Below are 24,498 nucleotides of genomic sequence, written 5' to 3' on the forward strand. Positions count from 1 at the left end.
TAAGATTATAAAGACCTTAGAAATGATTTATCAATCAACTGAAGTCTTGTACAGCTAAAGAAAACTAAAGCCAATGAAGAAATGGGACTTGGCCCAAGTATTTCACAAGTCTAACACTAACCAAATGGGAAATGCCTCAAGTAATAGCTCAGCACACAGGCTTTGGGAACAGTTGAGTAGAAATCCTATCATTTACTGGCTATGGTTTAGGACAAATTTCTTTGATTTTCAGTACCTATTTCCACAGCTACAATACAAGGCTAGTAATACCTTCCTAATATGGTTGAACTATTAAGAAATATTAACTACTACTAATAATAAAGTAAGTCTTACATTAAAACCTCACCATCACCACCAATGATCCCTTTGCAACATCCCTCTCTAAAAACCAAAACTTATGCGGGATTTCCCCTAACCTGTTTCCAGTGATCTGAGGCTGCTGTGCTTGAAAGACATTGATACCAAAACCCTGAAAACTAGGGGATTTCATCCCCCCCCACTTAGCTTTCCAAACCCCATTCCTCATTTAAAAAATTCTAGTCACCATTACCTTCCAAATTTTAAGATAGAGATCTCAATATCTCCCTGTTGCTTTCCTTTATCCCCTTATTGTCCACTATAAACACAGTACCTAATTCCAGGCTCCTTTCTTTCAAATATATATTATGAAACTCATAGGCCAGGCCACAGAATGGTATCCAAACATATACAGCACAAGGCTCCAATCTAGGCTTTTGGTTATATTCTAACACAAGCAAAGATCAGTGTTATGTATAATCAGTTAGACAAACCTGACTTGTTCTATGCAACTAGGAAAATTATCTTTGCTATTTGGAGGTCAAAAATAAAAGTGACTGGCTAGAAATTAGGCAGGAAGCATAAAGAGAATACTCTATTTTCTATTCCCTTTCTGTTTGATTTTTTACAGTAATTTTTTGTTGACAGAATAATTTTACTGCCTGTTAGGAACCAACATTTCTGTTCACAGGATGAAGATGGGGTAAGTAAAAGGTGGTTAAGGAGAACAGGTGGCTTTGTGAGATATAAATGAGACTAATATAAATGCCATGAACCAAGCACGACTTGGATAGACCTAATGGCTTTTCAGAATTCATTACAAAAATTCATTCCTTGACAAAAGAGAGGTGAAATCAACCATATAACAAATACATGAGTGCTGATAATTTAAAGTTTTACTTAATACTATATATATTCTAAGATTCAAATTAGTGAGAGTTCAAATCTGGCTTTATAGGGTTATTCACACTACAACAAACCATCACTTTTGCTCAAAGTCTTAAATAAGAAAATAATCCAAATAATTAAAGTGATATTTCAATGATTTATAAAATATGCATGTTCTGGTAATATGAATATTCTGGTAAAATTGAAATAGTACATATTTCCTTTCTAAATGGTAAAGTTGTTCCTTCTTATTTTATCTGTGTATTTTGGATTGGGAACATATTTTGAAATTGAGTGTGCAAAAGAAGAGTAACTAATAAAATGTACAATCAAGTCAGAACCCTGTAGAACTCTTTGAGGACGGTACCTAAAACTCTCTTAAATTCAAAAGGTTTACCCAACTGGCAAGGTAAGGTGTAGGTAGCTATATAATTGAAAAATTTTGCATAGAGTACTCAAGGACACATTAGTAGAACTAATCTTCACATTAATATATAAGTACTACAATTTTCTTGGGCATTTATATTTGTGTAACATTTGCAGAAGATATACACTAAGAGTTCCATTTGGATTCCAAAGCTGGTATTTTAGAAAAATTTTAACCCCCCTGCCTTTCAAAGTACTAAGAGACATAAAGATGTACATTTTGATGTCCTCATGTTAAATGATGAGCTAAAAGAGGGAAATGTGATCTTTAAAGTTCATATTTACAACCTGGAGTCTCCTCCCATTTCACAGTAATTTGCTCAAATCCTCAAAAGCAATTCAGTATAAAAGTAGTATTTGTATAGTATTAAAAACTTGTCATTCTATTTACTAGACATATGAGACAACAATCAGAAAGCAAAAATATATTTTCCATAAACTTGAACTATTATCTTTGCTTAATACTATTGTTCTTAATCATGAGAATTACTAATCACAATTACAATAAGAATGAACAGCAATCCCCCCAAACCAAAATTACTTGATAATGTGATGATCAGAATGTCAAGGGCATGATATTTTCTGTTCCATAGGGTCAAATGAGGTAAAATTAAGTCAAATGAGGTAAAATTAACATTTACACATACAAGATTTGCTCTAAATAAAAAAGGAAGATTTAACAAATAGAGAACAATTCAGAATCACCATCACTTCATCAATATTTTAGAGAAGCAATACTCAAGTATAACAAAATATCCCCCCCCCTAAAAATGATCATTATACAATCTGGGCTGCAAATCTCATTTAAACAACAATATTCTGCACATTTAGAAAAAAATACCTTAAGAGCTTTACTATCTTAACTGACTTGACAGCGTACACAAAATTTCTAATATAAATTAAAAGCACTGGCAAATCAATAAAATCGGGGCGGAGGAGACATAAAAAATTAACATGCCGTTATACAAACTTTTAAAGAGCAACATGACAAAAATCAACAGCAAAAACATCCCCAAAATAAATAAATTCTATGAAGTAACATTAATAACCTATAGAGAACAATTTCAAATATTTTCATTTCTTCAATGTTTACTATAAACCAGAATCATAAAGATGCTGTGCACACAACTTAACAATTCAACATTTACAAATTTATGAAAGGATACTAGCTTCAGAAATTTGTTTTTAAAGTTCTCCAATAGCAGGTTAACCTTTAACTCATAACAGTAACTTAGTTAAAATTATCTACTGGATACTTGTAATCTCCAGATGAGAGGCAACTTTATTAAGGCAACTGCCACCGTTGGCAAAGAAAACATACTAACCTTACAAAAAAAATTCTCTAAAAAGTCCATTTTGGTTTGCCAGCAATATCATAAACAACCCTTCAAGTATATATAGAGAAGTGCCTAGCAAATGCAAATATATTGGCTTGATAGTCCTAAGAAACCAAGTTATAGCCTCAACATACTAGAATCAACTTATTTTATGCATTTTTGGACAGCAGCTTTAAAGTGTCAGGGTCATATAATTGAGGAAGAGGATAGAGTGGAAATTTGTTCTCAAACCCCTCAACTAGGAAGAAAAAAAAAAAAGATCCTCTTCTGAATAATGCTACAATATTCTGTAATAGAAATTCTTTTTCTAGTTAAAAAAATCAAACAGGTGAAGTCAGAAAATATCAAAGCCTGCTAATAAAGCAGTTTTAATGTAATATTTTCATACCTTTAAAAAGGCTATCTTCAATTAAGCAACTAACCACAAGTGCCAATAGTGTATCTACACCTCAACCTCCAAGTATCATGAGCATTTGGACTACTTTCACAAGAGATGCAATGCCAGAATATCAAGGTGGTTTTTCCCTAAATGCCTATTTCTTGATTCTAAATCCATAAAACAGACATTATAGGTAAAAAACATATAGTCCCATCTTTGGTCTGACTACTTACCTTCAATTGAGCGGGGTTCTTGTCACTGGGAAGAAATTCCTGGGGAGGCATATGGATGCACAACTAGTATGAATATTCCCATTAAGGTTTTCAATTCTTAGTTCATCACCATTCGCTTCATTTCTTTCCCTCCTTCACTTACACTAATTTAAAGCACCATTTTATAACATTTATGTAATTGCCTCTGTGGGCAAATTATAATTAAAATGCCAGAGATTCACATCTCATCTGTTAAAACTTAGAAATCTATTCATTTCAAAAAGCTCCTCAAAACAAAATGTTGACTGATGCTTTGCAGGCTGTTGTTTACTGTACCAAGTAGCCTACACTTAAAATGTTAACACTATATTTATTATCTAAAAGTGACCCAAAAGGTACCGGCAATGACTAGAGCAACATCTTAGTTTTCTTTGATAGGAAGAAGCACCCTTATTTCTCAGACTAAGAAAATAATAATTAAAAAATCTATGACAAAGAAACAAAAACCCAAGAGTTACATGTTGTAATCTCTGGAGATGGGTAACAGAAAGGTAACTCTATATTTGATTCTTCTGTTTAATGATCTCCATTTTCTGACTTAAAGCATAAAGTAGCAAGAGTGCGACCGATTCCAAACAACTTGGAATTTTATTGTAAACATCCCATAAAGAATGGCAACAAATTAGTCCAACTATTTTTGTTGAAGATAATTGCTTATAAGGACTGACAACTGCCAAACAAAACATCTTTCATAAATTGAGCCAGTTTAGTTTACCTTTCTTTACTGAATTTTAGTTTAATGGACATTTTGCCCATATACAACATTACATCAACTTTTAACTGAATATTTTCCATCTTAAAATATATGGACACTAAGAACAAACATAAGGTACAGTTTTGTTAATACTGTGTAAGGGGTTACAAAAGACAAGGATGATAAATTACAGGACAAAGAAATAAATTACTGATTGCCATCACCACAGTATTGTTTAAAGAATTAACATTTATAGTACTGCCTAATGTGTATCTGATGACATATGTAAAAACACATTTCCCAACTGGGTTTCTAAATATTTTTGTATGTGATTTTAAAAACTCAGTAACCAATGGCAATTTTAATAGGTATCAATAGTTTTAATTTTTAGAAAATACTTATCATGCTTTCATAAGTCAAAGTCTCATATTCTAGATTTAATTAAGACAAGTATATGAATAACAAATGGGCATACATATAAACAAATATACCTTAACTCTAAACTGCAGGGCTGTTCTACTGTACTTCTCCCATCAATGAATCATAAATTGCCAGTCTTGAAGTGTGTTAAATTAGATGCAGTCTTCATTGCAGAAAGAGAAGAGAAAATAAAAGTAGGCAGGAGAGGAATGATGGAAAAGAAATTAATCAAGGATAAACTAGATAAGAAGTAAATGTCAAGAAACTTGAGGGAAAATCATATTCCATAAAATACAGCACCATGAAAAATTAACATAGAATTCAATCAAAACTTGGTAGTTGAAATTTGATAAAGAAACTTTACTGAGGTGAAAAGCATGAAAATATTTTCACACTAATTTTTAAAACAAGCCTTAAAAGTGATCTTAGAATATTTTATTTTCAATAAAAATTCCATAAAGTCTCATGTACCACAAAAATGTTGGGCATGTAGTTAACATTTAAAACAATGAGCTTTAATGTCAAAAGTTCTGCCCCTGCCCCCAGAACCAAACTATTCATTTTGGAACTCAAAATGTTGGTAATTGTTTTAAAAAGATGGATATCAAAGTATACTGAAAATTATACAGGATGTTAAAGCATCTTCGTAGATGTGATAATTCCAACTTTAAGATAAGTACCAGTTGGTAAATGTGCATAAAATAATTCCCGAAATATATAAATGAGTAATAAGGTGTTTATCACCACCACAAACATACAAATTTTGAAAAATAGTCAAAAAGTTTCTATCAAAAAGTTAGAAGTAGCATTCACATCTTTCACTTTCAATCACTCTGTTATCTACAGAATTACAACAAAAAAGACAAATCACTCAAATTTACTTCAAAGTACTGGAAAGCTGAGTTAGACACTTGAGCACATGGTTGTGCAGAATATTATGAATTTTACTGTTTCTTAGCCTCTGGGAGAAACGATGCATGGGAAAATTCTAGCACAATACTGTTCTCCAGGAAAGGAAAAGAAACAGGCAATTTAATCAAAAAGAAGAGATAAGACATAACCTAGACTGTTTATCTAGAAGGCATAATGAGTAGAATGATCAAGTCATATATATATAAAATATATATATATATGTATATATATACACATATACACACACACATATACACATACACACACACACACACACACATATACAGGCCAAGCGTTTTACAACAGAGGCAAAGAGCTGGTAGACAGTGAAATATAGTTCTCCACACACAAAAATAGTTTTTAAATGTCTGAGATAAAGTCTGTCAAGTTGGGGAAAAAAACTACACACACACACACACACACAGAGTCATTAGGCTAATAGGCTAGTGAATGTTTTGGAGAGCATCCTATTGCTTGAAGTCAAGATACAAATAGCAAGCCATAGAAGAAACACTTTCATAAATATATACACATGCCAAGGTCTTAAATTGGGAATTAAAACATCATTAGCATTGATGAGAAATACTACAGCTCACTAACTATTAATATCTAGCTTGGAATTAGGCATATACATGTGTATGCTCTCTTGGGCCTAAATGCAAGTGTAGCAATCATTTAAGATTTAGACTTCAAAATTTTTAGCTCACTTACTACTTGCTTTGCTGTGACTGAGCCTGGATCTAATTTCAGTTTAAAGGGCTTCTAAAAAATTAAAGTGGTAAAATATTCAATGTGATAAAAATTACAACACATTCACTGGAGGCAGTGTTACAAAAAAAAAAAAAAAGAAGGCAAAGTATAAATTGGGGGGTGTGGGGCAGTGAGATATAAAAGTAAAAATTCTATCTTCCAAACTTTTTTCCGCACTTACTAAAATAATTTGCATGCAAACAGAAAGTGATCTGTTTGTTTCGTAATAAATGGTAACTCTGCTAATCTAACAATCTGGTAACTTAACTCTTTAAATCTTAATAACTGAAATCAACATCATGGCAAAATGCTGTTCACTAATATTTTCACAGTATTTCACTACATATAAAATATGCTTAAAATGTCTTTAGCTTTATTATTCTAATTATCTAAACTGAGAAAATCTTGACATTTGGGGAATAAAGGTGTCATTTTTTTCAAAATAAATTATAAATAAAGCTTGACATAGCTAAAATCACACAAATGGCAATTCTACATTTCAAGGGGTCAGCTCTTCATAAAAAATTTTCAACAGAAAACTTCACCCTAAAAAAATACACATGATACGTACACATTTGGGTATATCCATGATTTTGAGTAACTAAATCACTTTGATTAGAGTAAACCAAAGATTATTGATTCCAGAAAAAACACAGGCACAAATTTTGTCTAAGTGACCAAGAGATAGATAACTGAAATAGTATTGTTTTAGCAAAATCAAATGTAAAGTATCAAATATGAATGATTTTTAATCTGTTAGGGTTAAAAGTGGCAGCTGAATTACAGCCAGAAGTAGTTTTGCTTTCATGAAAAAGACTACAAACAAACAAAAAAGAAAATAAGCATGATCTACTGTCCAATAACAGAAGTTAGTGCCATTATCAGCTCATAGCAATAATTTCTTAGTCTGAACGCATTTCTATTGCCAAATAAAAACTGCTTATAGATGTGAATCCAAGAATAACCCCTACCCGACCCAACCAAATAAGCAAAAGTTATGCAAATACTCCATCTCCTGTGCTTAAGGATTTTCAGATGCATGAAATGATGGAAAGCTTAACACATTAGCTTAAGAAATATCAGGATTAGTAGGCATACATTAATAAGTTTCTTTATCCCACAAATCTGATCTAAGTGCAACACAACTGCTGTTATAAGAAAAAAAAAGATCAATATTATATTCCTCCTCAGCTCAAAAATTTAAGTAACAAATTAGCAATGCTCAAATTTAAGGAATAAAACTGATCTTGAAACTCAAGATCATTTATAGGACCACATGTACTCTATTGCTGTAAACAAACCGTAAATGTTTTAAAGACTCTTCCATCTATAGAATGACTGAAAATATCCGTGTGCAGTGCAGCGAGGCTCTTTTCCGAAAGACCCTAACAGAAGAACCCTTTGGAATGGTATGAATAGAACCTATTATAGTTGATTCAAAATATTAGCTACTCAAACATTCCAACTCTAACTAGGTACTTTGTAACATTTTAATATTCAAATGAAAACCAGTCCCTTACAGATGTTAAATAGTAAGTGGTAGCAGAGATATAGTAGCCCAAGTTTACTTAAAAATATAAGAAATGCGTAAGGTAGAGCATACTATACTTATGAAAGTTTGTTAATTACAATGATTAAGTTGAGAGCTAATATGATTATTAACAACCTCTCAGCTTATAATTTAAGGGTACTCATTCCTACCAAGCTTGTTCTATTTCTCCTTAGAAATGAATAACAGCATCTATTTTACTCAATATTTCCAGTAGTTGTATGTAGTTTAATAGAGGTAGCTGAGCTACTATTTAGAGAAGCTATTCTTTGTGGATGACGTTTTTTCAAATGTTTAAATTATTTTTAAGCTACACAAGTTCTATTAATATAATAAAATATAATAGGAAAAGAAAATGGATGCAAGAAACTTTTGCATTTGGCACCTTGTCTAGATCGATACCTCAAGTATTCTTTTTTAATAAAGTTAATGCATACATCAGGACACACCACAAAGTTTTGCTACATATTTACAAGGCACCAACCCTTTCTCACCTTTAACATGAATTAAGCAAATCAATGAAAAGCATATCAAGGACCCCCCCACCCCCCAAAAAAAACTGTAGTATAAATATATACTTCAGTTTAGTACATCTCATGAAAGTTTGGCCTGGGTAGAGTAAAATAATCCAGATCGTTCTTACAATATAGAAACTGTAAACATTTAATAGCTGCCTTTAGGATTGGTGTATTGTGCAAAAGTTATTATTACTGGGTACAGGAATCAAAATGGCAAAAACAAACTATATAAAACTCTATAAGAAGGTGCTATACTTCTGTGATACAAAAGCAAAAGAGGGATATTCCATTGAGATAAAAATGTCATGCTACTCTTAAGAAGCTGAATAATGCTCCTTTAACGTAGTAAATCTGTAGTGTGTCTGTGATACGTGTGTGTGTGTGTGTGTGTATGTATGTGTGGGCAATTTTTTCTTTAAATTTAAGGCCTAATGAGTAAGGCTTGTTTGAACAAATGAAGTGTGGAGGTCAAAAGTCTTGAAATAAATGTATACTGGCATAATGGAAAAGCACCAATGTGAAAGGAAGCAGAAGTCCCCACACAACTTGCTTTGTAGATTTCCTGGTAAATTCCCTGCAGTAGAAGGCCATTGAAATTTTTAAATTATTCTAAATTTATTAACTGTTAATAATTCCATCCCATGAGATGGCTAACCCTGGCTTTTTCTGTCATTTTGCGCACTCTGCCTGATCTGGATGTACCAAGATTCAGAGGATCTTCAGTGGACACAAAGTTGTCATTATCAGAATCATCATTATATAAAACAGTCCTTCTGCCTTGGTTTCTTGTTTTAATTCGAGGCAGTCTACTAAATCGTCCTGAAAACATAGTATCAAATTCATCATCTGCAAGGCGTGCACGCTTGGCTCTGCTGGCTCCTCTAGAAGCTCCTCTTCCTCCTCTCCCTCTCCCTCTCCCCCTAGTCCCACCTCCACCTCTTCCTCGACCCCCACGGCCCCTGCCTCCTCTTCCTCTGCCTCCCCTACTCCACCTGCCCCATCTACCCCATCTTCCCCTTCCCCCTGTGCCTCTCATCTTCCAGTTTCTTTTTCCATTGGCATGTTGTTTTCTTAGTTTTCTTTTAGGCCTGGTTTGTATGAATTTGCTATAGTCATGGTCTCCATCTACATAATCTTGATCTGTTCTGGAAGTTGATTCAGAGTCAGAATCAGAACCACAAGTACTTTCAGAACTTAAACTTGATCCTAACTCTCCACTCTCTGAGGAAGATGAATGTGATTTCTCTTTTGTTTCTTTTTTCTCTTTCTCTTCTCTTCCCATGCTTTCATCTTCTTCTGATGCACTAAGAAGTTTTCTCTTGATTCCTGTCCGGGGCTCTCTGCCATCACCATTTGTAAGGGGTCCATCAAGGGAGTGATCTAAATCAAGATAAATAATTTTTTTAATTAAGCTTTGATATTGACAAAATGGTTTTAGGTTTAAAAGCAAAATGAACAGTCTATCACAAAAAAAAAACCTGGCACTCAAACATGGGATAAAATCATGGAGGGTATTGGAGTGTGAATCTAAATCTGTTGGATGTGGAAGATACTCAAGTTGATTCTTGTTTATTTTTCTCTGGACAAGGGGGTGCAGAGAGGAAGGCATGGTGGTGAGAGAATGGGTAGTGAGGTAGCTGGGCAGATATTTATGGGCAGAACTTTAAGAAGAATTATCTAGGAATATGTATCAGAATAATTTCATTAATTTATTCAACAAATACTTTCTCATTATCTATTATGAGTTAAGCATTGCTTGGGGTTTTGAATATGGCAATAAATAAGACAAAATTCTTGCTCTTTGAATTTATATTTCAGTGGATAAAAGTTGACATAATAAAGTGAACAAATAAATGATCAAATATTAATGATATGTACTATAAAGAAAAAGAAAGAGGTCCAGGAAAATGTGATGTATATATGGGGCTATTTTAGATAGGAAATACTTTTTTTTTCCCAAAGCTCTACCTTTATTTATGCATATAAAAACTGAGGTATAGGCCAGAGGTGTGGGAGTTGGAGAGTGGGAGGATTCACCAGAGACAGAGTGGAGTAGGACAGGCAGATCTACAGAAATACACTGTGGAGGGGAGCAGTGGGCTAGACAAGAGAGGTCTGTTGCGCCATGTAGGCCAGCTCCTTGGCTAGGGATCAAACCCTTGCTGCAGTGGCTGGCAATAACCCAACATTGCTGAGACTCAACCCCTACTCTACCAGGGAAGCGCCAGGGAAGATTTTTTTATGGCAGTGGTATTTGACAAAAGAATCTAATAAGTGAAATCTGGAGAGAGAACATTCCAGAAGAAATATAAATCCAGTGTTACTGAAGTGGAAAAGAAAAACAGAGTAGTAGGCTATGACGGCCAATGGAAAGGTGTCAAGCTGGGGAATGACATTTGATTTACATGTTTTAAAGAACACTATTGTTACTGTAGAAAGAACAGATTATAAAGGAGGCAAGATTGGAAGCAGAAGCCATTTGGAAGGCCACTGGAATACATGACATAAGACATGATAAGGAAGATACCAATAGTGGTTATGAGAAGTGATCAAATTCAGAATATTTCCTTCTAAAGATGTCACCAGAATCAACCTTTGTTATTAAAGTTTGAACTGACAGGAACTGCTGAATGGATTAGATGTCAAGTGTTAAACACAGAATGAAGGGCAACTTCTAGGTTTTATGATCTGAGCAAAAGGATAATAGAAATATTTTGTTAATTTGGACAACACTGAAGGAATAACAGATTTGGACAGGGTGGTAAAAAAGTGAAGATTTCATGTTAATACATTAAAAAAGTAAAAAGAAAAATTCAGGTGGATATACCATTCTAGTGCTATGGGAGAGTTAGATATAGCTAGAGATATAATGTTGGAAATTATCAGTAAGGAGAAGATATTTAGTTCAAGAAAACTAAGAGCTTGTTAAGACAACAAGAGAGAAAAAGTGGCTAAGGACTAATATCTGGAATATTCTAACATTTCAAAATACTGAAGAACCAGAAGATTGCTGAGAAGAAATAGCTAGTGAGGTAAGATGAAAACAGGGGAGTGGACTAGAAAGATTGTTGGTAGCAATGTCTAAGGCTATCCAGTAAACACTGTTAGAAGGTTAGTCTAATAGTCTAGGTGTTATGTAGTAAATTATGTCCACTTCTCCTAATACATATGTGGAAGGCCTAATTCCCAATGTGACTATATTTGGAGAAAGGGTTTTTAAAGCAGCAATTAAAGTATATGATCATAAGAGGTAGGCCTTAATATACTAAATGATATCTTTATAAGAAAAGGAAGATAGACATCAGTGAATATTTTCTCTCCCCATCTGTGACAAGAAAAACTAAAGTGAGGGCAAAGAAGGAGACAGCTATTTGCAAGCCTGGAAGAGAACTCTCACCAGACACTGACCATGCTAGCATGTGGTCTTTGAGATTTAGAACTGTGAGAATATACATGCCAGTTTAAAGTATACAAAGAGGAACTTGACATCTTTAATCATCAAAGAAATGCAAATCAAAATCACAATCAGATATCACCTCACACATTAGAAAGGCTAGTATCAAAAAGATAAAGGATAACAAGTGTCCATGAGCATGGAGAAAAGGAAATCCTTCTACATTGTTGGGAAGAATATAGTCTAGCCATTATGGAAATCAGAATGGAGAGTCCTCAAAAAATTAAACTGAAACAACCATTTGTGGTCCTCCGTGGTGGTTCAACAAGTTAAAGCACAGCACAATGAAGCTATCCTCAGCCACTGCAGCATGAGTTCGATCCTCAGCCAGGGAGGTGGCCCACATGGCATGGCGGATCTCTCCAGTCACGCCCGTTGCTACCCTAGGTGCTGTATTTCAGTAGATCTGCCTGCCTGTTCTGCTCCCCACTCCATCTCTGGTGAATTCTCTCATCCCCCACACCTCTGGCCTATATTCTGGCCTATATTCTTAAAATAATAAAAAGAAGCATTTTATCCAGCAATCCTACTTCTGGATTTATATCCAAAGGAATTCAAATCAGGGTTGTAAAGAGATATCTGTATGTCTGGGTTCACTGTAACATTATTCACAAGAGCCAAAAATCTTGGTATATATACACATACATATCCTATACCATGGAGTATTACTGAGCTTTAAAAAACAAGTAAACCTGGTCATTTGTGACAGCATGAATGGAGCTGGAAGAAATTATACAAAGCAAAATAAGCAAGCTACAAAGAGAAATAATACATGATGTCACTTATATCTAAAATCATCATACTCATAAAAATATAGATTAAGTTGGTGGCTATCAGGGACTGGGAAGAGGGGAAATGGGGAGGTTTTGGTCAAATAGTACAAAGAATAAGTTATGCAGGATAAATAAATTCTGGATAGCTAATGCACAAGTTGACTATAGTTAACATACTGCATTATATACTTGAAATGTGCTAGAATAAATCTTAATTTTTTTCCAACACACAGTAACTATGTAGATATGTTAATTAGTTTGATTATGGTGATCATTTCACAGTGTATACATATATTGAAATATCAAGTTGTATACGATATACAACTTGCTCTTTAAACCACCTCATCTGTGGAATCTTGCTGTAATAAGCTAATATACTGGGATAGAGAATAAGGGGATAGCAATAGAAACTATGGATTAGAAATTTAAATGATATAAAGGCATTGCAAATTCACAAAATCTAGCAACCAACAGGATATGAAGGGTAGAAAGAAAGTCAAAGAACAATGCAAGATCTTATATTGGGTGACTACGAAGACGGCAGGTGGTGTCATTAATTAAAACAATGAGTTTAGAACAAGAAAAAAGTCTTGAGACAGAAAGATAAATAACACTCAAAGGAAAACTTTTTAGAAAGCAATTGAAAATGAGGCTGCTAGAATAAAGAGATTTTAAGAACAGATATATGAAACTTGAAAGTCATCAGCATGACTGGTATAACTGATCGTATTCTTCCCTCTTCCCCTCCAAAAAAAAAAAAAAAAAAAAAAATCACACCCAAAACTGAAAAGCCACAAACTAGTAGGAACCTGCAAGTAGGGACAAAGAGTCGAAAAAGATACAGGAGAACCATTAAATAAACCAAGCAGGATGCAGGCATACAGAGAGATCAAGGAGAGAGGCACTGAGAAAGGACACTGTTTGGTCATTGAAGATAACAGGTAATTCTGGGGAAACAGCTTTTGGAGAATGGTGGGGACAGAAACCAGAGGATTTACAAAAGATGAAAGAATGCTTGATGAGAGAAAATAGAAAGTGTACGCTATTCTTTATAAATGATAAAGGGAAGGGTAAAAAGAGGAGGAACTAGCACAAGTATGTAAGATATAGCAGGATGAAAGGAATCAAGATACAAATTGAGAAAATTAAAGACAGGAATTATTTTAAAATAATCAAATATATTTCAATTTATGTCACACAAACAATATAAAATATATCTTTAAAATCTATTTTTAGGTTAGTCGATATTTAATGCTTCAATAATGCTTCTTTCATTAAAAATTTATATAAAATAAAATATATATTTGCATAGAGATATTTGTAAAAGCTTATTTTTATTTATTCCTAAGAAATTTCAAAACAGAATAACCTATTGAAACTTTCTTTGCATATATTCAAGGTATATAAGTACAAGAAGAAAAATTTGAATATCAACTATAACCTTCAAATATTTATAAATGATGCCCCATGTAATGGTCCAAAATAGATACACAGATAATGAATTATTAGGTTAGTTATATCTTTTTAAGCAGTGGAAATTTTTCTTCAAAAAAAAAAAAAAAGGTACATGGAAGCTCATGAAATAAAAACAAGAGCTGTTCTGGTTGAATAGCGATGGTTCTTCTAAGAATTCTTGGAGTACCTCTGTGGATTACCCAGAAATAGGCAGAGGCCACTCTGCAAATCACTGAATTAGTGAGACAACAGGCTCTGAGGGAAGAGAATGTCTGATTTATATAAATGGAAAACAAAAGAGGGTAGCTTAAATGTGTGTTGACTGAAAAAAAAAAAGATTATTTCTCACCCTTTTTTAATTGGGGTGGCCATGAAAAAGATATTTTTTGCATTGTCCCCATTTCTAATTAATATGGCTTAATAATGTTTCTAACTTTCTGATATTTATGTGCTTGGGGAAAGATCTCTTAGATTTCTTCCCTATTCATTTTACATTTTACTTAGAAAGACTAAAATATGCTATAAAATAACTACTGGGAATGTGCTAAGTAAGTGCCTTTTCTAGCTGTGGATATGAAACCTTATCTGACTCAATTTTGACAATATTAAAATCCTCATTAAATAAAGTGACATGCTAATTTGAACGACCTAAATGCATCAGTTTTTAAACAATTTGTCTGCCATCCTGAGGAAACAAAGAATAAATGCCCTGTCCATATTTATTTCCTACCTTGCTTAATTGGCAAAACTCTATTCCGAAATGATTTGGCTTTCCCTGGGTCGTGGCTATTTCCACTTCGGCTATATCCACTGAAGCTTGATGAAGAAAATGGCCCATCTACTTCATCATCAAGTAGATATAGTGAAAGCCCTTCAGCAGCATCTGAAACTTTTATTTAAAAAGACTATAATGTTAACATAGTTATGTTTTCAGGAAATTTAAATGAGCTATTTCAGAAATGATATCATGCTTAGCTATTTTACTCTAACATCAAAATGAAAACTGCTTTGAAGAAGAAAATATGAATATTTTGAGAACAAATGGTTCATTACATTTTGAGCTTTTAAGTAGAGAATTTCAGAAAAAGCGGCCTGAGGAATCTGCTTCCATAAATAATGATTTCTCAATTCTTATGTTGGCAAATATATTCCAGATGAGTATTTTGATGACACAAATTAAAAATCATAAAGCCACAGAGTTTTATAACTATGAGCCTTTATAATTCACTTAGTCTAAAACCTTCATTTATAAATGGAGAAACTCTATCAGCCCTATGGTCTAATGTCTTACCCAGGACGCCCACAGACCAAAAATAATTGGAAAAAAGACAACTTTTCTACATGTAAATTCACTGCTCTTTGAACTATAAAACTTGCTGCCTCTTCCTTATCTTTAATATTAGCATTAAACTGAGGTACATAATACTACAAACAAAAGACATATTTACCTGGAGATGAGAATGGAGAGCTAGTCCTGGCATAAGACACTGAGGTATTATGGTCATTTTTCGGCTGCAACTTCATTTGTTTTTGTTTCCCTTTTGGACTAAAGTAAAAAAATATAAAAATGAATATTTCTTTTTCTGTTAGCAACATATCTTTATAGGCAGTATGATGCAAAAAACTTAACTGGCCAAAGAAGAAATGCCATTATTTTAGTGAGGTGCCTCAAATAAATACTAGAAAAAAAGTCTTTGAAATAGTCAAATGCACATAAACAAAATTTTCAGAGTTAGCATCTCAAGCTTCACATAGATGCAAAAATTTAAAAAGATCTTTGAGTGGGTCTTGGGATGTCTTAAACGATTCATTAACATCAAAGATGAGATAGAATATACAAAATGCTTTGAATACATGAATTGCTACATCAATATAACATACCTAGGAGCTCTGCTACTAGATAATGAACTGCTGCTGCTTCTTAGTCGTTTTCTGTACCTTGGCCTTTTTCTCTTCTGACTCTGGATTGCTGATTTATATTCAGACATGATATTTTTAATATGACTTTCAAATAAGGCAGATAATCGTAGCGTCATGCTATAAATCTGAAAAAGTGAAAATTGTTGTCTTGTTTTACAAACAATTTTAATTATATAAAAGGTAGAAACACATGCCTGTACCAAGATTCCTTCAGAAAAGATATAGGAAATAGTTTATATACTTGCAATTTTTCCTGAAGAATTTTAAAGGTATTATTTTTATCTAAAAATTAACAAATATTTTAAAGATAAGGACCAATGTTGGGATAGGTTAGAGAAAAATTCTTAGACATATCCATTTTAACTGGACAATATTCTAAAAGGAAATTCACCTTATGTACTAAAAACCTAAAAAAATATCCATCCTTTGTCTAATATTTCATTCCTGGGAACTTATCCTAAGGAAATATCCCATTTCCTAAGGAACATAAAATAATTATGTTCAAGAATACCAACAGATTTTAGACACAAAATTTTTAATGCAGAATGAAAAACTAGAAATAGCCTGTAGCTCTCAATATCTGAACACTGGTGAGATAGCAGAACTACTACACAGAATAACATGGATATGTTAAAAATTCTGTTTTCAAACAGCAATAAGAAAATGTTCATAGTGTTCAAAAAGATTAATATAAAACCCACTGTTCTAAAGAATATATGAACATGTAAATATAATAACTAAATGTTAAAAATGACTGCAGAAATCAATAAAAATTTCATGATATGGGCCCTCCCTAGTGGCGCAGCGGGTTAAAGTACTGCATTGAGAAGCTAAAGCCACTTCCACATGAGTTCGATTCCCGCCTGCCCCGGAGGTGACCACATGGCGTGGCAGACCTCTCCTGACCCGCCCGCTGCTCCCTTCAGCAGTGTACTTCATAGATCTGCTTGTTCTGCTCCCCTCTCTGTCTCTGGTGAAGCCTCTCACCGCCCCTGAGCCTCTGGCCTGTACCCCAGTTCTGTATGTACAAATAAATAAATCTTTAAAAAAAAATTCATGATATGTAAGTAATTCTATTTTTGCAAATGATTTAAAAGTTAATCAGATGCCAGTAATTACAAAAGACAAAAATTATCGTTACTATATTTTGTTCTCATGATATTTAAGTTCTGACAAAACATAGGGAGAATATTAAACATGACTATGCATACATTGTTATAATAGCCCAATAGAATTTACTATTTGTTATAATAAAGGGGACACAAATATCCAGAGCTAATCCAAATATTTCACACATATTTATGTAATGTCAAATACTGCTACTTTTCAAATTATTAAAGGGTTACTCAAACGACTACCTCTCCTTTCCTTGACCTGCCCAGTAGATATATTACAAAGAGTAAAGAGGCAGGTAGGAGAAAGTTGTAATATATATACACATATACACACATAAAACACACATATAGGATGTATGTAATACACATATGTAATTAAATGCTTAAGTAACTAATAGTGCTTTCTCATACCCTTGATTTTTTATTAGAGGTATAAGCTTTGGAGTTGCTGAATATTTGGCGGACATCCTTATAAAATTCCAGAGGACTACCATAGTTTCCTGCTTCCAAAGTTTCTTTCACAGTGCTAAAGTCCATAGGAGTGTCTATAACATCTTGATAATCCTACAAAGAAGAATGAGCCATTAAATACAATGGGGCTGAGATTTGCAGTACCAGTCTACCATGAAAAAACAAAAATACTACTTTTCATTCTGTCAAAGACCTCTCCCAAACTCCATACCATTCATTCATTATATGGAGCTCTTTAGGTGTATTAGAAAACAAGGGTCTGTGGCAAGACCTTAGCACTCCACATGCAAATGATAATCACAATAATCTTATGGGACAAAATAGAAAATCTACAGCTACCAACTTCAACCCTACAGACTCCATAATACAGAATTCCATTTGTTGCTTAAAGACTGAAATAATCCCCAAATTCCAACAAAGTACTTAACAAAAAAATAGATTTATAGTTTTCATATACATATAATTCACACATATATGTAATATTCACATATAACTAAACAGTCCGTTGGTCACAACTTAGCTCCATATTTCTAAGATATTCCCAGCTATGAAGGGATTCCACCTAAGATTCATTAGCTAAGAGTCAAAATAAAATTACACTTTTTGTTTTATAATGTAACGCTTTCTTCATCTAAGATCATTCCTTTCATAGAGTCAGAACTAGTTCGATTTCATTAGAGAAGGGAGATGATTCTATTTTTTTGGGGGGGTGGGAGTCTATAATAACTATTTTGTAACAGAGAAACCATGTTACAGTAAGTCTACACGATTAGAGCAGATGGTGGTTATCTTTCCAAACCAGCTGGTACCACACACAGGTTAAAACCACAGGCAAGAGCATCCTCTTTCCTGGTCTTCCCTTGCATTTCCTGACTCAGGAGGATGATAAGTGACTGTACAATAAAATAAAGGTGTTAGGTACAACTGGGCAGATGCAACAAGATGATTCTATTTCAACCTAAAATATTTTAAGTACAGTTAAGATAGTTCTAGGATTATTCTATAGAATTTTCATGGAAATTAAACCTATACCATACCATAACCTTCAATAAGTATATTTCAAAGTAAAACCATAGAATTATATACCTCATCCTATTTAAAAACACAAAGAAATGAAAAATCAATTATCCCTTTTCTCTCAATGGAAAAGCCAAAGAACCAGAGGAAAGGGCAGAAGAAAGTTATAAAACATAGTTTTGAAATATGAGAATGCATGATTACTTTGGCTTAAATCATAAAAACTAAAACTATATTCCAACACAGTGTGGCTTGTGGAATGTTTTTATAGAGAAAGACTGTTGTAACTGTATAATATGATAACTGAAATTAAAAAGATGCAGTCAGCCTGTATAAAGGTTCTAGTATGAATACTCAGCTGCAATAAAGACACAAAAAATTGTTGCTTTTTACTCTCTACAGTGGCTTGGGATCTGTAGAGGCAAACAGACATCTATGTGGACACTAGCTGACTTGTTAACTTAAAATATAAACTATAAACAACAACTCAAAAAGGTAAAAATAGAGTAAAAGATGGAAATCAGCTTATAAATTATAAAAAGTTTATTTATGGAGATTTTATAATGCAAAATAACATGAAAACAACCAGTATGTGTCTTTTAAGAGACAATTGGGCCTACCTCAGAAAGAGATGGATCTTGTTGTCTTTCTGGAATAACTGACTCTGAGGATTCTCCCTCTTGTTCTTGATGGTTCTATTAAGGTGAAAAATATACACTATGTTTCTAGACCACCAGAATAAAATATTAAGACTTACAATGCAATTATGATTTAAGGAACAAATCTCCATTAATAGAAATTACATTTTTACTGCCTATACTTGAGGATCACTAGATTCTACATTCAACATTCTCCTTGGTTAAGAAAACACAAACTAATTTATTGCATCCAAACAACCTACCAGCAAAGCAGCTTTGCTGACAACAATTTATTCTTTATTTGCATACTTTCCCTCCTACTGAAATCTACAGAGAACAATGATGATACTTATTTCATCAAAAGATGGTGTGACATATTTTTGAATTATGTACACTATATCTCAGAAAAGTTAAAATAGGCTTGTTATCCATACTAAAATGTTATTCAACATTTACGTAGATATACTCCTAGAAAAAGAATCCTGTAACTTAAATTTTTATACTTTTATCTTTGGTGAAAATAAAAGCAATAATGGAAACTCCACATACAGTAGGGTCAGATAGAGGGGCCTAGATCATCCTCTCCTCTAATCATTACTAAAGGGAAAATAAAACTTGCTCAGAGGAAGCTTTGTAGGTTCTACGATAGCAATGAAGGTCTTTCCCATGAAGGTTTAGCACAGTGGTCGTTGGCTTGCTGTGAGGATGGAGAGAAAAGAAGGAAACATGGTTCCAGCCAGGACAGTAACTATTCTGGCCTCCACAGGCCAAATTGACTGGAGGCCTGCCACAATGGTCCTATCAGGCATGGTGAATCTACCCAACCAAACATTTCAGAGAGGGAGGAGGTGGATGATAGGCATGCACATACACAAGAATACAGGCTAGGTCCTTGAGAGTTTGGCAGTCAGCTGCACAGATAAGGGAGGGTCCTTATCAGCTCCCAGAGGAAAGACAGGGTAGAGGGAACCTCCACCTTTCTTGAAGCTGCTCTAGGTACTGTCTTAGAACAGTCTGGCATAAGGGAATCTAGTAATGAATGGTACAGGCAGGAGATACTCCTCCCTACTCCCTGCAGAAAGATCCAAGTAAGAGGTACTCAGCAACCTACACATTAGGGCTCTTGCTGGGCAGCAGGCATTGCCCAAGCACCAGGACCCTACAGCCAGCACCTGGAGCCACCTACCCAGGAGTGCAAGGCAGCCTATGTCCAGATGCTTAATGCCTGGCAGTCATACCAATGACTCAAGCTTAATGAAATATGCCCCACATTACCGAAGAGAGTAAGAAAGTGGTGGGCAAGAATTTAGGAAACCTAAAGGGAGCATGCTTTAGAGAAAGAGGAGGCAGAGTTGATCTATCTGACTGGAATAGCCTTCGTATCTCACCAGGACTGAAAACACACATTGGAGTATCAGCTCTCCATGCTGCCTTCAAATGCCAAGGTAAACAAAGAAGAGAGGGAGGCAATCAATCAATCAATCAATCAATCAATCAATCAATAAACCATAGAGCAACAACTGCAAAAATGTAAATAAGGCAATACATGTGCCTAGGAAGCAAGAAATAGCTGAAAGCTATATGAAAAATTTTAAGAATTGCAGACCAAGAAGGAAAGAGAACACAGGAATAGAGGACCAAATAGACAAAGATATTAGAACAACAACTTAAAAGTGCTAAATGAGGTACTGGAGGGACAATCAAACACAGAAAGGCAAGTGCAGATTTTACAATCGGGATCCAGGAACAAAAAGTTATTCAATAAAGAGACTGAAGACATTGAAAGAACACAAAACAGACACTGAAGAAAATGAGGATAAATACGGAAGTATATTAAATAGATTTAAGCTGGTAGAAGCGAGAGATATGGTAATGGAAGATACAAATGTAAAAATAATGCAAACGGAAGAAGAGAGAGTAATAAGACGGGAACAAATGAAGAAAATCAAAGTTTCAGACTCAATTAGAAGAGTAAACATAACAATATTATATAGTCAAGAAAGAAAAGAGAAAGGGGAACAGTGGCATTACTCAAAGAAATAACAACAGCTTCCTGAAACTAAGAGATAAACAGAGATGTTCAGGAAGCAGAATAATATCTAAAAGTCTAAACGCAAAATGATCTCATCAAGACACATAATTGTTCAAGTCAAAAATTGTCATCAAGTCAACGATAAAGACAAAATAATAAAGGCTGTTAGAGAAAATAAAGAATGTATCATAAGCAAGCACATTGGGGTAAGGTTCTCTCCATTTTTCAGCAGTTACTCTCCAGGCTAGATGATAGGGGAATGATGTGTTCACAAACTTAAAAAGCAAAACCTGCCAGCCAAGAATATTCTATCCTGCAATATGAACATTCAAGTATGAAGGTGTACTTAAAGCATTTCCAAACAAAAGATAATGGAATTTATCAACACTAAATCTGCCCTACAAGAAATATTGAAATGAGTTTTTATGAGAAAAGCAAAATGAAACAGATCATTGATCAACATGGCAAAAGAAAACACATAATCAGAAATATAAACAAGGATAGCATTACAACACAAAAGGACCGAGGAAGAAAGGCTGTGAAATTGTATACATGATAACAATTTGATATCAACTCAAATAATTTTCTCAAACAAAGCTCGATAGAACTCTCATTGAAACCACAAAGCAACAATCTAGAAAAGAGAAACAGAAGAAATGCAGAAGCAGAAGGAACACCCCAAAAGCCATCCGATTGGAGAATCAAAGATAAACACATGAAAAACAACAACAACAACAAAAGATTAAACAACCAAAATAGTCCAAATTCATGAATTTAAAAGGCATAAAATGACAAATTAGGTAAAAATATAAAAGCCAGTTATAATTTGCAAACAAGTCACTCATTAAAAACCTACAGACACACCAACTTAGAATGAAAGGCTGGAGTCAGGTATCTCAAGCCAGTAACACAAAGAAAAATGCAAGAACTGCTATTACACAGCTAATAAATTAAGACTGTCAGTTAAAAGGGTAATAAAGGAGGAACTGAAGAATAAAATTGACTCCCTAAAGAAGGAAATGAAAGAAACAAACGGGAATCAAAAGATCAATGAAAGAGCTAAAGAACTTTGGGAAAAGCAATGAAAATAGAATACATGAAATGGAAGTATGGATCAGTACTCTTGAAGAAAAAGAAGCAAAAATAACCAAAAGAGAAAAGGAAAGAGAAGCAACAATGAAAAGGAATGAGGACACACTTAAGACAAATATAAGACATGAAGAGAGAAAATGTAAAAGTCATAGGCATTCTGGGGCAGGGCAGAGGGGAGACAGAAAAAGAAAATGAGAAATTATTCAAGGAAATAGTGGAAGAAAATTTCCCAAGCATGAAAAAGGGGATGAATATAGACATACAAAGAGCAAGAACACCAAATTTCCACAATGAAATGAAAACTTTACAGTAAGACACATAATAGTAAAGCTTGAAAGAATCCAAGACAAGGAAAAAAATAATGAAACTGACAAGGGATAAGAACTAACTTATAATGGAAAACCAATTATGCTGACATCAGATCCCTCCAAAAAAAACACTATGAACAAGAAGAGAATAGAGTGCCATAATTTAACAAGCTTCAGACAGCAAATGCCAACCAAGAATACTTTACCCTGCAAAGCCCTCCTTCCTCTATAAAGAAAAAATAAGGACTTTCTCAGACAAACTCACTCCAGAAATAAATAATGACTACACCACCATTCCAAAAAATTCTACAAGGTGTCCTAAAGCCAAAACCAATAGTGGAATGAGTAAGCAGAACAGAATACAGTAAGCAATAAAATCATAAAAAAAAAAAAACAGACAAAATGGCAAAATACAGATGCTAATATATCAATATTAACTCTAAATGTAAATGATCTAAACTTGTCAACAAAAAGACAAAGAGTTGCTGGCTGGATTAAAAACCAAAATTCAACTATCTGCTGTCCCCAGGAAATACATTTAACCACAAAAGATAACTACAGACTGAAAACAAAAGGTTAGAAAACAATCCTACAAGTAAATAGACCAAAAATAGAAGGCAGGAGCAGCTATACTTATATTAGACAAAATAGACTTCAAATTAAAAAAGTAAAAAGACACACAGATGGACAATACATCATGATTAAGGGGACAATGCACCAGGAAGATATAATACTCATCAACATATACTCACCTAATGAAAGAGCACCAAAATATATTAGACAATTACTATCAGCTCTAAAAACAGACATTTAAGAAAATACATAGATAGTAGGTGACTTTAAAACGCCACCCTCACCAATGGACAGATCAACAAAACAAAAATAAACAAAGACACTACAGCCCTAAATAAAGAATTTAAGACATCTATAGGTTACTCCATCCAAAACAATCCTAGTACACTTTTTTCTCAAGTGCACTCGGATCATTCTCCAGAGTCGATCAGATACTGGGCCACAGGACAAGCATCAATAGATACACTAAGATCAAAATCATTCCAACTATCTTTTCTGACCATAAAAGCATCAAACTAGAAATAAATCATGAAAAGAAAACAAGGAATTCTCCTACTTCATGGACTTTGCATTCTTCTGGAAGACTAATGAGGAGATCAAAGTAGAAATTACAAACTTCTTTGAGCTGAATGACAATGAGGACACCAATTACAGAATATATGGGATGCAGCAAAAGCAATAATAAGAGGAAAATATATAGCAATACAAGCCCACATCAAGAAACAAGAAAGAACTCAAAGAAACAACCTAATCTCACACCTCACATAAGTAGAAAAAGAACCAAAAAAAAAAAAAAAAACCTAAAAGCAGAAGAAATGAAATAATAAACAAAATAGAAATTAAAAACATAATCCAGGCCCTCCCTGGTGGCACAGTGGGCTAAAGCACAGCACTGAGAAGCTAAAGCCACTTCCGTGTAACAAAGAAAATATGGTAGAAAACACATATAAACAAAAGAGGAGGAATCGCAACAGACTTTATTGGAATCAGAAGAACAATCAGAGATTACTAATAAGACCGATATGCAAACAAATTCAACAAACGAGAAGAGATGGACAAATTCCTGGAACAATATAATCACCCAAGGCTAGATAAAGAAGCAATAAAACTCCTAAACAGACCAATTACGAGCAGTAAAATTGAAGCAGTGGCCCTCCCTGGTGGCGCAGCAGGTTAAAGCACAGCACTAAGACACTGAAGCCACTTCC

General features: G+C 33.9%; 1 protein-coding gene across 1 annotated transcript in view; it reads right to left on the minus strand.

The window, feature by feature from the left end:
* Positions 1-8,520: 8,520 nt before the first annotated feature.
* Positions 8,521-24,498, minus strand: part of BRWD3 (bromodomain and WD repeat domain containing 3) — a 158,689-nt gene continuing 142,711 nt past the window's right edge. Inside the window, exons 36-41 of the mRNA XM_004685617.2 lie at positions 19,268-19,342; positions 17,571-17,723; positions 16,006-16,169; positions 15,573-15,670; positions 14,855-15,013; positions 8,521-9,822 (exon numbers count right to left, since the gene is read on the minus strand). Coding sequence (XP_004685674.1) covers positions 9,068-9,822; positions 14,855-15,013; positions 15,573-15,670; positions 16,006-16,169; positions 17,571-17,723; positions 19,268-19,342 — 1,404 coding nt within the window. The 3' untranslated portion in view covers positions 8,521-9,067. The remainder of the gene's footprint in view (positions 9,823-14,854; positions 15,014-15,572; positions 15,671-16,005; positions 16,170-17,570; positions 17,724-19,267; positions 19,343-24,498) is intronic.

The sequence above is a fragment of the Condylura cristata genome, unplaced genomic scaffold (genome assembly GCF_000260355.1).
Source record: "Condylura cristata isolate star-nosed mole 26May11 unplaced genomic scaffold, ConCri1.0 scaffold00019, whole genome shotgun sequence".
Lineage (NCBI taxonomy): Eukaryota > Metazoa > Chordata > Mammalia > Eulipotyphla > Talpidae > Condylura > Condylura cristata.